The sequence below is a fragment of the Chamaea fasciata genome, unplaced genomic scaffold (genome assembly GCF_029207755.1).
Source record: "Chamaea fasciata isolate MVZ Bird 193981 ecotype frontalis unplaced genomic scaffold, bChaFas1.0.hap1 SCAF_8, whole genome shotgun sequence".
NCBI classification, from domain to species: Eukaryota; Metazoa; Chordata; class Aves; order Passeriformes; family Sylviidae; genus Chamaea; species Chamaea fasciata.
Genome location: NW_027094093.1, coordinates 6,051,271 through 6,065,278, shown reverse-complemented (window position 1 = coordinate 6,065,278; position 14,008 = coordinate 6,051,271). Strand labels below are relative to the sequence as shown.

General features: G+C 38.5%; 1 protein-coding gene across 3 annotated transcripts in view; it reads left to right on the top strand.

Annotated features, from left to right (window-relative positions):
* DIP2A (disco interacting protein 2 homolog A) overlaps positions 1-14,008 on the top strand; it is a 79,190-nt gene that overhangs the window by 25,167 nt on the left and 40,015 nt on the right. For all 3 annotated transcript variants that reach the window (XM_066189487.1, XM_066189486.1, XM_066189488.1), the window contains exons 3-4: positions 7,171-7,290; positions 13,457-13,576. In XM_066189487.1, the coding sequence (XP_066045584.1) occupies positions 7,171-7,290; positions 13,457-13,576 (240 nt within the window). The remainder of the gene's footprint in view (positions 1-7,170; positions 7,291-13,456; positions 13,577-14,008) is intronic.

Sequence of the window (14,008 nt, the reverse complement as noted above, 5' to 3'; positions counted from 1 at the left end):
TTTAGTTTTTATTTGGGTTTGGGGTTTTTTTAAGAATAGATGGTTTTCCCTTGGCAAATTGGTCATCTCTATAGGCCAAGCAGAACCAAACTCATCTCTTTTAAATGGCTTGTGTCTTGCAAAGAAGCAGTTTGAATTTTTAGGATGACCTTGACAGTCAGTAGCAAGGTCTAGCCTCACCTGCCACAGCTTCTCCTCCTTACACCATTTTTCTGGAAAGAACTGTCTCAGTTTTCTGTTCAAAATACCCTGTCCTCTAACTCAGCTTAGTTAAAGATTCTGAGACCAGGTGAGGTATGGATTTTGACTGAGGATTCACAATTACTAGAAATACTCTGTTGTCTCCTAGAAAGTCATGTTTTAATCTCACATCACCTTTGATTTACTTGATTTACTTGATTTACTCTGCCTTCACTCATTTCTATTGACAGTGGGGGTTTTCCTTTATATTTTTTTCCTTCTCAGCTCTCAAAAGGCTGTTTGCACAAATATTCAAGTGCTGAACTCTCAAGCATAGCTTAGATATCTCCAGTACTTTGTCTGCCATACTTGTTAAAGTAAGTTTAGATTTTCAGCTGCTTAAAGGTTTTTCTCCTTGTTCAGCTGTATTTTCCCTAATCGCCTTAAGCAGTAGTTTAATGAGTCAGCGAATCCTGTGGTTTGTCCTACTTGCTTGAGACCACATTTTCTAAGACATACCAGATTACCTGATCTTTTTCTACCACTTCTGCCTAGTTTATCATTAAGCTGACAGGAATCTAGCTTTAATACGCTAAAAAAAAAAAAAAAAAAAAAAAAATTAATAGACTGTCTGCCTCTTAGCACAAAGAATGATGCTCTGGCAAAAAGATAAAATTTGCTTAAAACATGAAGCTAGCTGCCTGTTTCAGTTTCCTGACATATGTTCCATTAACCCAGTTCTAACTTGAAATTTGCCTAATTGACACAGCTTCAGCATGGCTCAGAATAGTGTGTGGGAGTCCCAAAGGCTTTGAGCCTGCAGAAATTTTTTCTCATTAACAATTTAATTGCAGCATTCCTGATAGGATTCGTAGGGTTCGGTATCCATCAAGCTTTTTGCAGATTGATGAATGTCAGCATTTTATGTTTGTTGAGTTCTTGCTCCATGATTTGACATCCCCAGGACCACTAAATCATGTCTTTCTACAGCTTTTTGTCTTAAAAGTGTGTTTGCATGGCCATAGGTTTGAGTTCTGGAAGTCTAACTTCCTCTGTTACACCTCATCACCTGCCACCTACAAACTAAGCTTGTGCAAACTCCTGCTCTCTCAAAGACCATGTCAAATGGATTGAGCTGTGTTCTGTGGGGAGCCAAATCATTGCCCAGACAGTGTTAAACAACCCCACAGAGGGCTTGGTGAACAGGAAAAGACAGAAGTGGCCGTGAAGCACATTCTCAATTAACGGGAAAATTAAGCAGAACACTTTGTGATTCAAGAGTCTCATTCCTGTAGATTGTTTTGTATTCTAAAATTCTGAATCTGCAGTGATGAAGAGTTAGTGGAAATGTAAAGGTTTTGCTTAGGAACCATAAAACTGTGTACTTATATGGAAATAATAACTAGAATGAGTTATTTTTCACTGATCCAACCAAGTGCACTGTGCAAAATCAAAAACAAGTGTTGAGTAATAGCAAACATTAAAGAGTAGTTAATTATTTTAATGAAGTAAAATTGAACAGTCACTAATTGGCTTCCTCAGTCAACCTCTGCATGCAAATTACAGATAAAACTCTGAGGAAATAATTAATTATATCTGTAGGCAACCTGGCATGCTTCATGGTGAAGTTTCTGAGTGATGGATAACATCACATACATGGCAGAGGGTGATTTTGAATGTGGTGTAAAAACATTCAGAAATAACACAATAAAATAAGCAGCATTTACAGTGAGTATCCTGTCCTGATGGGCAGGGGATGGTCTTAAGCTTCCTTTCTAACACCTCAAGTAAAACTGCTGCCTTGTGATGGTTGTTTCCTGATTATCCTGATTTCTTACTGATCTTTTTACAGTGTTATTGGTTATTTTCAGATTGCCTCTTTGGCTGCGTAAATGAAGTTGCAGTTGCAGTTAATGTCCTGGTGCTGCTTTACAGAGCAGTCCCTGGAAATTTTTACGCTGGATTTGGTTAGTGCTAGATAAACACCTTGGTGAGTGACTTCATTTCTCCTCTGGTGAAGAGAAATGGTCAGAGTGATTCCACTCTAAAATTATTTTCTTTTTATTATTTTTTTTTCCTCTTTTATTCCTTAGCATTTCTGCTCCAGCAAAATTGAAATGTTTACCATTTTCATTTTAAGGGAAAATGATGCTGAAACCTCCTCTGATTTTGGTTGAGGCTGGCGTATCCCATACTTCTATTTTTCATAGTTTTCTGTATCTGAAAAATGTTTCTGCTGCTACCAGGAATACATATGCATTCTATTCCTGGCTGGACCAGGTGATCTTCAAGGTCCTTCCAACCTGCGTTGCTCTGTGGTTTTGTGTAACTGTGATTTTTGGTTTTATGTCTTTGTGGGTAAGAAATAGCCACAAATCAGCCTCTCATTCCATTAGAGAGGGATGAGTTTTACATGGCCCTTTAGCAACTTAGTACCTGTAGTTCCATTTTTAAGGAATGTGCAACTTACTCTGGTGTCTTTGGTTTACAAAAGCTTCATAATTTCTTAAAATTTAAAGGAAAAACATGTAAGTACATTTCTTGGTGCTATGGAGTTAAAATTCCTACTTTATACTGGGGGTACAATGGCTGTGATCAAAAGAATGTCCAAGTTTTAATTGGCTAATTTGGTTGGATCTTGGTGTACTTGGTTTAAATGAGGTATGTGAAAATGTAATGTGTTCACATGGGCTAGTTGAAAAAGCAGTTTATAGCTTCATTGCTCGCAGTTTCTCAAAATATCAAGAGACTGCTATTCCTGTGCCTTTGCAATTTAGTGCACATCCTTTTACATTAGGAGTGCTGGGCTGCTTGTGAAGCACCTCCTGAACTGCTGCTTAAAATGGACTGTTATTTTGAGAAATTCAAGTTCTAGCTAATGCCTTGTAGGTGTTCTGCTTACCAGTCTGTCATAGTGTCTAAATAAGAGTGTCTCTTGCTTGTGGGTATTTTCATTGAGATGGTTTAGTCAGTGTTTGCATCCTCTGAATTGGATCCAAATCCTGACTTGTATTTGGTTTCATTGAATTTATAACAAGAGTCTTCTATGCTTTTGTATTCTTTGCTGCTGTTTCATGCTTCCTTGAATGGAAAGTGCTAATGCCCTTTAAGTGGTTTCATAGACTTCAAGTGGAAGTTTATGAGCTGGAATTTACTTCCTTGAGTAGAGGAAAATGTTGCAGCGTCATGAAAAACTGTCAAACATAGTGCATGTGTACAATGCCTTTTGTTGTCATTATTATTAATTTCTTGAATTTCTAATACCTTATTCTGGGTAATAAATTACATTGGGTAAACCTTTGTTTACCCTTAGATCTGGAAGGTGTGAACACTTAGTTTTGCATCTTGAAGACCAAAAAAAAGTGTGCAGCAGGTAATATGTTCTGAGATGGGATATGACAGTAAAGGATGAAAACACTGAACTGTGAACTTGAGTGTGAACTTCAGTAACTGCCCCAGAGCCAGACCTCCACTTTCTGCATTTTCTGCCTTGTCATACCCCTTTTCCTTTCTTTTCACACTTTGAACCTGCTGTCATTTCTTCCTTTCTTATTTCCAGACCCAGTTCAATAGCTGCAGAAAGATTTGATAATGTACAGAGTCTGGAGTTTCCTCTTTGGCCTCCCTCTTCCCTTCTCCTCTCTGCAGAGCTCTTTAATACATTATGTTTTGAAAATATGATCTCTATGTACCTGATGTCTTTAGCTGCACATCCTCCCCAGTGATGCTAGCAGAGAATCTTCCTTGTCCTGGCAGCTCTTCTCTTCCCTTACAGTGAAATCATGTTTGCTTGTATAAATGAAAATTGTTAAAAATGCCAGCATTAGACTTGGTTCTCCAGTGCTTGTGGATGGACAAATACAGGAATAATTCAAATATTAATTCTTATTTCATCCTGTAGAAGCAAATTGTGCAGTTCGTTGGAACAAACAGCCTCTTTAAGGTGACTTCATTCTTATCAGCTTTGGGAAAGTTAAAAATGGAGAAAATGCAGTGATAGTGGATCAAGTGTCTTTAGTATTTATCTTTTCTGTAAAGGTGTTGATGTGAGTGGGGAGACTTAGCCTAATTACCCATCTGCTTTTGCTGAAGGCTAAGGGAGTGATTTGCATGGTAGGAGAATAAATGAACAAGCTCACCAAGCTTGTGAAACAGCATTTTACCAGCACATAGTTATGTAGCCTGAGAGTCAGATGCACTATCTTACTATTTTTACCAAAAAAGTGACATTTTTCAGATTCATTGTTGTTGTTTTTGCACTATGATATGAAACCTGCTTTGAGGAAGCAAGAAGGGAGTCTTGAACTGAAGGAACTGAGTTGTGGTTTCTAATGGTGCCAAGGATTTCATACCTTATCCTAATTTAAAAGGAACTTCTGAGATTCACTGATACATACTTCATCACAATAACTCTGATTCACAAAAATCTGATCCTTGAGAGGAGGAGAGTGTTCTGGTTTTGGAGTTGGTCGTGGATTATGAGTGGTTACTTCTTCCCTGCTCCTGCTGCCCCCACTATTGGTGTGACCAAACAGCAGTGCTCAGGTTGCACGTGGCTCAGGACCATCCCACATGCAGGTTGTCATCTGCTGATGGGTTATACCAGTTAGCTCATTTTCCAGATTATTTTCCTCCCACAGGGGATCACAGAGTGGAAAAGGGGCTCTTACAAGTCCTGATTTCAAGGCTCTGTAGTTACTACAAGAGTGCAAATGAGAAGAGTAAGGAATTGGGAAGAACATGAAGAATCTCTTTTTTCTGCTTACAACTAACAGGCCTCCTGGAGGAAAAGAAATGGCACACACAAAAAAAGTTCTGGTTTTATTTTGCTCTCTTTTTCACCCAAGGTCTCTTTTGACAAGATCACACAAAAATGATGTAGATATGCTGTTTTCTGGAAATTTCTTAAGTAGTCTTAGTTGAGGGAGCCTCCGAGCCCAGCTGCCTGTTCTCTTTCGTACCATTGTAGTTTTCATGTTATCTATTTGCTTGGCTCAGCTTAAGGAGATGACTTGCCTCAATCTTTTTAACAAAATCTAAACTTGTTTATTGTTTCCAGATCAAAAAATCCCCCTGGACTGTTGACCAGTGGTTATGGAAAACTTGTGTTCAAGTGAAATGTGGAATAGAATTCTGCAGTGTGTTCACCACTCTGACTATCAGATCTGTTGAATCAATTCAGTTGGCAGACTACATTTGTTTTTCTCTACAAACAGAATTCTGCTTAAGTGTTTCAAGGAGTGCTATGTCTGTGTATTGGTAAATACACATTCTGTTCTGCACCATTGAGGACACTTTGGTTTCTTTGCTGGGCTGGCTCAATTTATCCCATTGGAGAATGCAGTTATGTTAGATATTCTGTCATCTGCTTATAAAGCTTTCCTTTTGGAAAACAGGAACAATTAGGTGAGAATGTATTTGTTCTTTATCACAAATTGTAAAAGAGAGGAGCATATCTCTGGAGTCAGACTAATTTCTTAAAACTTAGGTCTGTGAATTATTAAATATTTCTTTGTTTTTCTATTATTTAGGTCCATTTTCCCCACAGACCCTTCCCTGAACCTGTATCTAGCTCAAGGTTGCCTCTTCAACATCCAGAGGTGTTCACTGTTAGCTGCAAAAGGGTGTGGGAAAGGGATTATGGAGTGCATTCATCCAAAGGTCTTAACAGATACCTAAGAAAGCTGGTGTATAGTAGTTTATCTTGTCATGAAGATGATATACCACTTTCCCTGAGGATATTATATTTAAATGGAGTATTTGAAAGTTCTTTTTCATCAGTTGAGGTATAAATGGGATACTTAATCCAATTACACTCCTAATGTAAGGACTATATCTTACTGAAAGGCCTTCATAAAATTGTCTTATAATTCCTAGATTTGTTAGCAATTGCCAATTTCTTTCTTGATACTCATTTTGTAACAAAGGGAGGAGGAACCCCATGAGAGAGAAAGGAACCTTTTCTTACTTGTTGAAGCAAGATCTTTCCTTGCAAAGGAACTGACCCAGATTCCTCTGGGATGATGTCTTCAGTTCAGTGAGAGCTGCTTTTGGTAAATATTTACATTTTGGAAAAGTGGTTTTCAAAATACTTTGTTTCCAAAATGCCTTGTTTTCAAAAGGCTTGGGGGCAGGTAGGAGAGCAGAAGCTAGAAGGAAGGACTGAAATGAAGGATATATTCAGCCTTGTGTGGTGTAGGGGTTGAGTAAATACAGTGGACTTGATGCAGCAGATGTCACATGACTAAGGAAGGTTTCTTGTAAAACACAGCACTAAACTAAATTTATGTTAGGATTGTGCAAAAAACCCTCCAGCTCCATTGGAATTTTTACATTACATTTTAAAGTGTGGATGTATAATAAAACTGCAAATGGAAGTTCCTAGTCCAAATTTATATAGTCCTTGATGGATCAAGAGGCAGCAGGGAGTCTCCTCATTTTGGGGATTGGGAAGTGATAGCGGATATTTAATGGTTACTGTTCACCCCTTTGATTCTTTATTCCTCTTGTGCTACAGTGTAAAATTGAGATTCATCTTCCTGAGTATTAGCCAGCCTAAATGTCAGCAACTCCTCTGGGTTATTTAGAGCCCTGTTCTAATGAGGTGCAGAGTAAAACCGGAGAATGGTTCAGTTCCTCTTATTTTTGTTTCCTTGTGTGGGGCTGGGAAGATCTGTCATCATTACAGGAGTACATGAAGCATCCAGACAACCTCGATTACAGCAGGAGCTTGTACACAGCTGAAGCTGACGGTAATTGTGTAATTGCAGCCTTTTTGTAAAATGTGAGTCTTCTGAGTGTTGCTCTGTTAAATGGGTATTGTTTAAATTGGATTAAAATGCAGGTAGAAGATGAGCCCTTTTTAAAGGTACTGTCCTGCACCAGCTGAACTTTGTGAGTAAGTGTGGAGGGTAGTGAAGCAAGGCAGTCATGGGGAACAGATTTTATACTTGCCAAGCTGAGTTTGTACTAAAACAAGCTGTGTTTCAGGTGTGGATCCATCCCTGCAAGCAGAGAACAGAGTCCCAGGCTCTTCCCAAGCCACTGCTGGGGTGTCCAAACAGCAGAAATCCCGATCCACCAACTCCAGGGACGAGCGCTTCCGATCCGGTAAGGGACACAGATACAGCTGAGGCATCACGTGTCCTGAGAGGAAACTAAGGACACCTGGAAAATGGTACCTGCACCTACACACAAAGGTGGAAGTGCTTGGAAGAAGGGACGAGATAATTAATGTCTTTCAAGTATCTTTTTGTTTTGATAGACCAGTGGTTTTCTTTGAATCCAGCCTGGAGGAAATGCAAGGGAAAGAGACACTAGACCTGTCTCCTGTTGTGTTTCTTGTTATGAAGTTTACCATGCTCAACAGTTTTTTCTGTTTTACCATGGTCTCAGTTTTTGCTGAGAAAACAAAATTGGGTTCCCAGTCTTGTAGAGCAGTTACTCAAAAATTTTCAACCCTACAGTGGGTGAATTTAGAGGATTTTTTGGCTTGCTTGTTTGTGTTATTTTGTTAAAGCAAGGTTATATATTTATTGTAGCTTTCTTTCAAATATTTCCTGATTTAAAACAAGTGCACAAAAAAGGGAAATGTCACAATGGATATTTTACTTCGTTTTAAATGGACACCACAGTGTCAAACCTGTTTTGGAAAATCGTGTGAAAATACTGATATCCTCATTGCATCCTGTTCCCATTGTTACTTTTCAGGTGGTTGAAGTGCACCATTTCCCTGTGAAATTCCTTGTCACAATAGGGAGGAAAAACAGGTGTTTGGAAACTTTTCTCTCCTAAATATTTTCTGGATATTTTTCTGTTTGTTATCCTGGGTAATTCCACATCTTGGGATTGGGGATGAGCAGTGCAAGTGTTTGCATGCACTGCACATCCTTAACAGAAGGCTGAGCTTGGGTCACCTTGCCTTGCCACTGCTTGGGCAGAGTGGTTATTGCATCCTACTTGCCCTGCTGATATGTAAAACCTCCAGAGTTGGAGCAGATGTGCCTTGTACATTCCTTAGGGCTAATTGTGTGATGAATGAGACTTCTTGAATATTCTGCAAGTATATACAGACTCCTGGGAAGGATGCCTGTATTCAGCTACACAGAGAAGGAACTTCTGAATGCCAGGGAATATTGCATCATGTCGTAATTAGCTAAATGACATGTTTAAAAACATATTAAAAATTATTAAATTATAGAAATATGTTATAGGAAATTATATTGCAGAAAATAATGAGAGCGAGATGTGCCATTGTTAAACTAACAGAAACAAAAATATGCAAGAAGAGCACAACTACAGCAGGAAATCTTTGGGAGGTAGTCCTTGGTGGGGACTCCTGTGTCCTGTGGTTTCCTATCACCGCTCCCCACACTAATTTTTCATTAAATATTTCTGCCTAGAACAAGTTCTTTACTTGGAAAATTTGAAAAGTTCTTAGTTGCAACAGACATAATTTCATCTCTTTCTCCCATTGGGGAGATATGACAAGGCTTCATGTGCTCAGATGATACCAAAACCAAATAGTGATGGTTTTGTGTGACTTGGTTTAGGTTAAACTTATTTAGGTCATTGCAAGGAAATGTAGGAATGGCTTTCAGATGCCAGTATCTATTCCCCTTTTTCCTCTGCAGTTAAAAATCTTCAGATTTACTGCTTTAGTGGTTGGCTTCTTTATTTCAGCAAAGACATAGATATTGTTGCCTTTTTTAACTTCCCTGTGTGCTGACACACTTTGTTGTGAGGGATCACCAGCTTCAGCCTCCTTCCCCCAATCTCACACCTTACTTATTCTTTAGGCTGTTATGGGGAGGGGAGGGGAGGGTGTGTTGTTCCTTCTTTCTTCTTTCCTTCCAGTTTTTATTTCTTGTGTTCCTTTCTTCAAATCTCATCAGTTCTCCTATGTCTTTTTCAAGAGTAGCTGGTGAGGGGAGGATGCAGTGTTTCCTAGAACAGGATCTCTTTCTGGAGCAATTTTAGGTGCTTCAAATACATCAACGTAAATTACTTAAAATAAGCAAGGAAGTGAAACAATTTTTTCTTTTTATACAATTTATCTGTCATTTACTCTCTGTAAGCACTTTTTTAATAGTTTCACAGAAGAGTTGTGTATTTAAATGAACTGTATGTTTTTATCATCCCCAGATATTTGTCTTCAAACAGTAAATATTATCCAGAAAATTCCAGCAGTGAATACTATTGATAAATACAAGCCAGCTGTCCAGGCTTTAGCTGGAGTAATGTTAATTTTCTTCTTAATAGCTGGTACAGTACTCTGTTTTGGATTTACAATGAGAATAATGCTCATACTGTATTATTCTTGTTCTAAGTCTGTTATTATTTTTATTATTACATTTTCATTTTCTTCAGATGTTATTTTTCATATCTCAACCTCTGGATTTTACCTTCTTCCAGGTCCTCTCCCCATCCCACCTAGACAGTGTTTATTGCTTTACCTGTAGGTATTTTGAAATCCATGAGCAGCAGGGACACTGGTCAGCCTATAAATGTCATTTTTTTCTTCGACTGACTGTAGAAGATCTTCCTTCTGTGGCTAAGACAGGGACAAGAATCAGAGGCTGATAAATGAGCAGAGGCTACAAATGGGAAAGAAAAATGCTCTTCTATTAGCTGAACAGTTTAGGAGCTCTAAGAGCTTAGGTGATTTATAATCCACAAACTATTTTAGTTTTTCTCCCTTAACCTTTCTTAAGGATACGTGGAAAGAAAGAAAATCAGAATAGGTACAAAGAACAGGAGAGAAGGTTATGTGGTTTACTACAGCAGAAGGAGAAAATGTTTATAATAAGTTATTAATTGTTGATGGTTGCTTGCAACTTAATAAAGTGCAGAAGCTTAGAAATACTTCTCCAAGACTTTTTCTTCTAATTTTGCATGGTAGTGTATGGGTTTTTTTCCTTTACTTTGATACATATATTCTTTGTGTTAATGAAATGCTGGGCTTCCAGTGATCACTGTTGAGAATTTGTGATCCCTCTTCTCAAAAATGTGACACATTTGGTCTGATTATGAGTGTTTAATTCCCTGAAGAAAGCTGAACTCCACAGTTCATGGTGAATCACTTGCACAGTAAATTTTGAAGAATTTAAGTAACAGACAGTGGTAGAGAGCTTCTTTTTGCAATTCCAATATCCAGCTAAAATTTAATTTATACAAATTTATGAATTCTTGTACCCTAAGCATTCTGCTTCTCTAAAATAATTTCATTCCTTTTACTTCTTTTATTGAAATGTGTTTCATCATGTAGGAAAGCTCTTAAAGCAAAAGTGGAATAGGAACAAAGTGTTCCAGGGAATGAAAGCAATTACTTCATTGATTTGGATGAGAGAGGATGTTCCTACTCAGCTGATGTCCAAGGACAAGATATTATAAGAAAGATTTCAAGCCAGGAATAGATCTTAATGAGTATAGAGGGAATGATGAGTTCAATTGGCGCTGTAAAAATAAAACATGGAACAGAATAAAAATTCATCCTGGCTGTCGCCTGGTTGCATTTGTATCAGTTGATCTAGTCTGTTCCAGGTTTTGGGGTGGGAGTTAGGATTAGAGGAGGAGATGGTGGTGATTTTGCCCTCTGGAAATGGAATAAAAAGTAGTTCCCATGGTTGCTCCCACAAATCTGTGTGATGTTATGACCTGCCCTGCTCTGCTTTGTTAAGAAGCCCCAGCACACCCCTGCCTCCAGCCAGGCCTTTCCATTCCCCAAATGCATAACTGCCTAAGAATGCTTTCATTTTTTTATCTGCCACATTATTTAATGGCTTAATGTATTTATGTGCAGACTATAAATATGTGTTACTCTGCTCTTTGGAGGACCTTTTCTGCAGAAAAAACAATTAAATGTTCCCCTGCTTCCTATGAGGTGTTAATGTAACAAAAATGTCTTTTAAATTGTATGTAGGTGTAGGGATGGTGGAAGTGAGTCCATCTCACAGTTACTGTCTCTTTGTAGAAACATGCCAGCTTGGTTTTGAGTGGAGGTTCTGCCAAGGAAATGTGTCCTGCAGAATGGCCATTTTGCCCCTACTTTCAAGGTTGCAAAAACAGCCTTTAATTGATGTTGAATCCTGCTTAAACTTTTTGGAGTTTGGGGACATAAAAGGTTTGCTTCTGGGTATCTATGGGAATAAATTTCATTGGTGGACAGTTACACCTAAAACTAAGGATCAGGAGAAACCAAGACTTGACAAAAAGCCTAGCTCTGGGAATGGAGAAGGACAGGCAGACATTAGAAAAGGGCAAGTTTTAATTTATAAAATATCTATTATTACGTCCTTGGTGTGAAGGACAGCAGCGAAAATCTGATGGGGGCCCAGGAAAAAAAAAAATATTGTATTAAAGGATAGACATTTTACTGATTTTTTTTTTCCTTTTTCCTTCTTAATATTTTTCTCTCATAACAACATCATCTTTGAACCTCCCATGTTGGTTGCACAAAAAGCTCTTTTTGAGATAAGCATCTACTGAGTACATTCCTGAATCTTGTAGGAACACACAGGTGGGATAGTATTTGCATGTATACATATTTTAAATGCTGCTGTGAACAGATTATCTGCAGGGAGCTGCAGCCTGAAAAGTGACATTATGGCTGTGAAAAACTGGTTGGTGTCTGGGAGCATGTGCTCAGGGATTCTTGGGATTTTCTAGAATCCATTTGGCCAGACTGAAGGGCAAGTTCCTTGGGAAGGGCCTTGTGCTGAGCATGACCAAAGGGGGTTCAGGGATAGTACAGAAACGGTACTTTTTAAACCAAAAAAAAAAAAAAAGGGTTCTGCAATATACAGCATTTTACTTGTAGTCATCACCAAGGTAAATCCCTGTAGGTACAGGGATAGAGTAATTACATTCCATTGTGTATTATATGTAAGTTGTGTAAGTATGTGTCTGTCATGTACACTTACCTACCTACAAATACCTTCATGCCTTTAGATTTGTCTACCTGTTACATATTTGCATCTTAGCAAAAGAATAGATGGATACTTACTGAAAGAACATGTATTTTCTTTCAAATTGAGTAGTTAAATTCTGAAAGCCTTGTACAACAGTCTCCATGTAGAAGGAATGGAAAGCCCGATGCATACTCATATACTCACTTCTGGACTCTGTCCTGATTCGGGTTCTGTCTATTGACAGGGGTTGCCACGCTCAGCAATAGCAATTCTTTTCTTGTACCCTCTGTCATTAATCTTGCTGTTGCTGTTCCTTTTCATATCTCATTGCTGTTTTCAGTCAGTTGCTCTTATCTCAACCCATGATCTTTGCCTTTTGTGCCTCTGAGTAATTCTCCTTTCCATCCTACCACGGAGAGGAGGGAGAGGGGGAAGTGAGTGAGCAGTGCCTGTCTTGAACGATTTTAATTGGAGAATGCCGCTGCTAAACCACAACAAGCCCATTGTAACTATATTTAAGTATATACATGTTGCATTGTGCCTTTCATGAGTTTGAGTCTTGGGTGGTAAGTCAAAGTGTATTTTTGGGCTGCCTCATTCCTCCTCAACATCTGTTCACTTCTCATGAATTTTTTTCTTGCATAATTTTTAGCTTTTGACACCATTGGAATGTAGATGTCAAAGAGAAAAAGCTGCTGAAAAATCACTGGAATACATTAAATTTTATCTGCAGTGAGGTCTTGATTGAACACTGAATTCCTCTTGAATCTCAGTTTTGGCTTAAAAATTAGAAAAGTTAAAATATAGCTCTTGAGCCTCTTAGGATGATTTTTGCTTTCGGTAAAGTGAAAGGTCTGTGTGTCTTTATTCTAATTCTTCATACAGAATCACAGAATTTTGTTAGAGTTGGGAAATACCTCTAAGATCATTGAGTCCATTAGTCTCTTTTTCTCTGTTTTTTATTATGTATATTGTTTTGTGAGAACTTCAAGTATGCATGTACTTGTACTTCTTTTCCCTTCCTGGATTTTGAGGATGAAGAGTCAGATGCTGTTGCAAATTTACAGAATCTGCATTGAAATTTTCTCCCCAAATGAAAATAACTGCTAGTTCAAAACTAACATACTGAGTACTCTGTAGCTGCAGTGTTTGTTTTAGAGGAGTTTCCTAAATGCTACTCAGAGAGCCTTTTCAGGCTGATTTCATGAAAAAATGAAGCTGAAAATGTGTCAACTTGCCCCTGCTTATATTTTCCCTTAGCTTTGGAAGCCATTGCTTCTGCACTGGATTGGGGCTGGAGGCAGTGGTGTTGATTTAGTCCTCCTGATTATCTGAAATTCTAACATTTTTGTTTGTTTCCCATACAGATGTCCACACTGAAGCAGTACAAGCAGCACTTGCAAAATATAAGGAGAGGAAGATGCCCATGCCCTCGAAGAGACGCTCTGTCCTGGTGCACTCTTCAGTAGAGACTTACACCCCTCCAGGTACATGCTGAGTGAACACAGAGAAGCTGTGGCTATCCCATCCCAGCAAATGTCCAAAGCCAGGTTAGACAGGGCAGCCTGGGATAGCAGAAAGTGTTCCTGCCTTAAGTTGTTAGTAGGTTGCACTAAAGTTCTATATTATGGCTGTATTTCCCAATAATCAGGTCTCGGTTGGATTTATGCTGTGATGTTTTTCCTCTTGGTTTTTAGTGTCTCATCTAGAGAGAGTGTAGATGCTAAAAGTCCACATGAAAGCAGTCCTAGTGTGAGCAGGTTCCCCATTATGCATAAAGTATGTTCTCTTACATCATAGCTCACACAGAGAAGATAATCTAGGCAAGCATGTCAGAGCTGAAAATACCTCATTTCACATTGCAGAAGCTTCTTCTTTTAAAAGTTGAAGAAAATACTAGAGCATTAAGTTGCTGCATT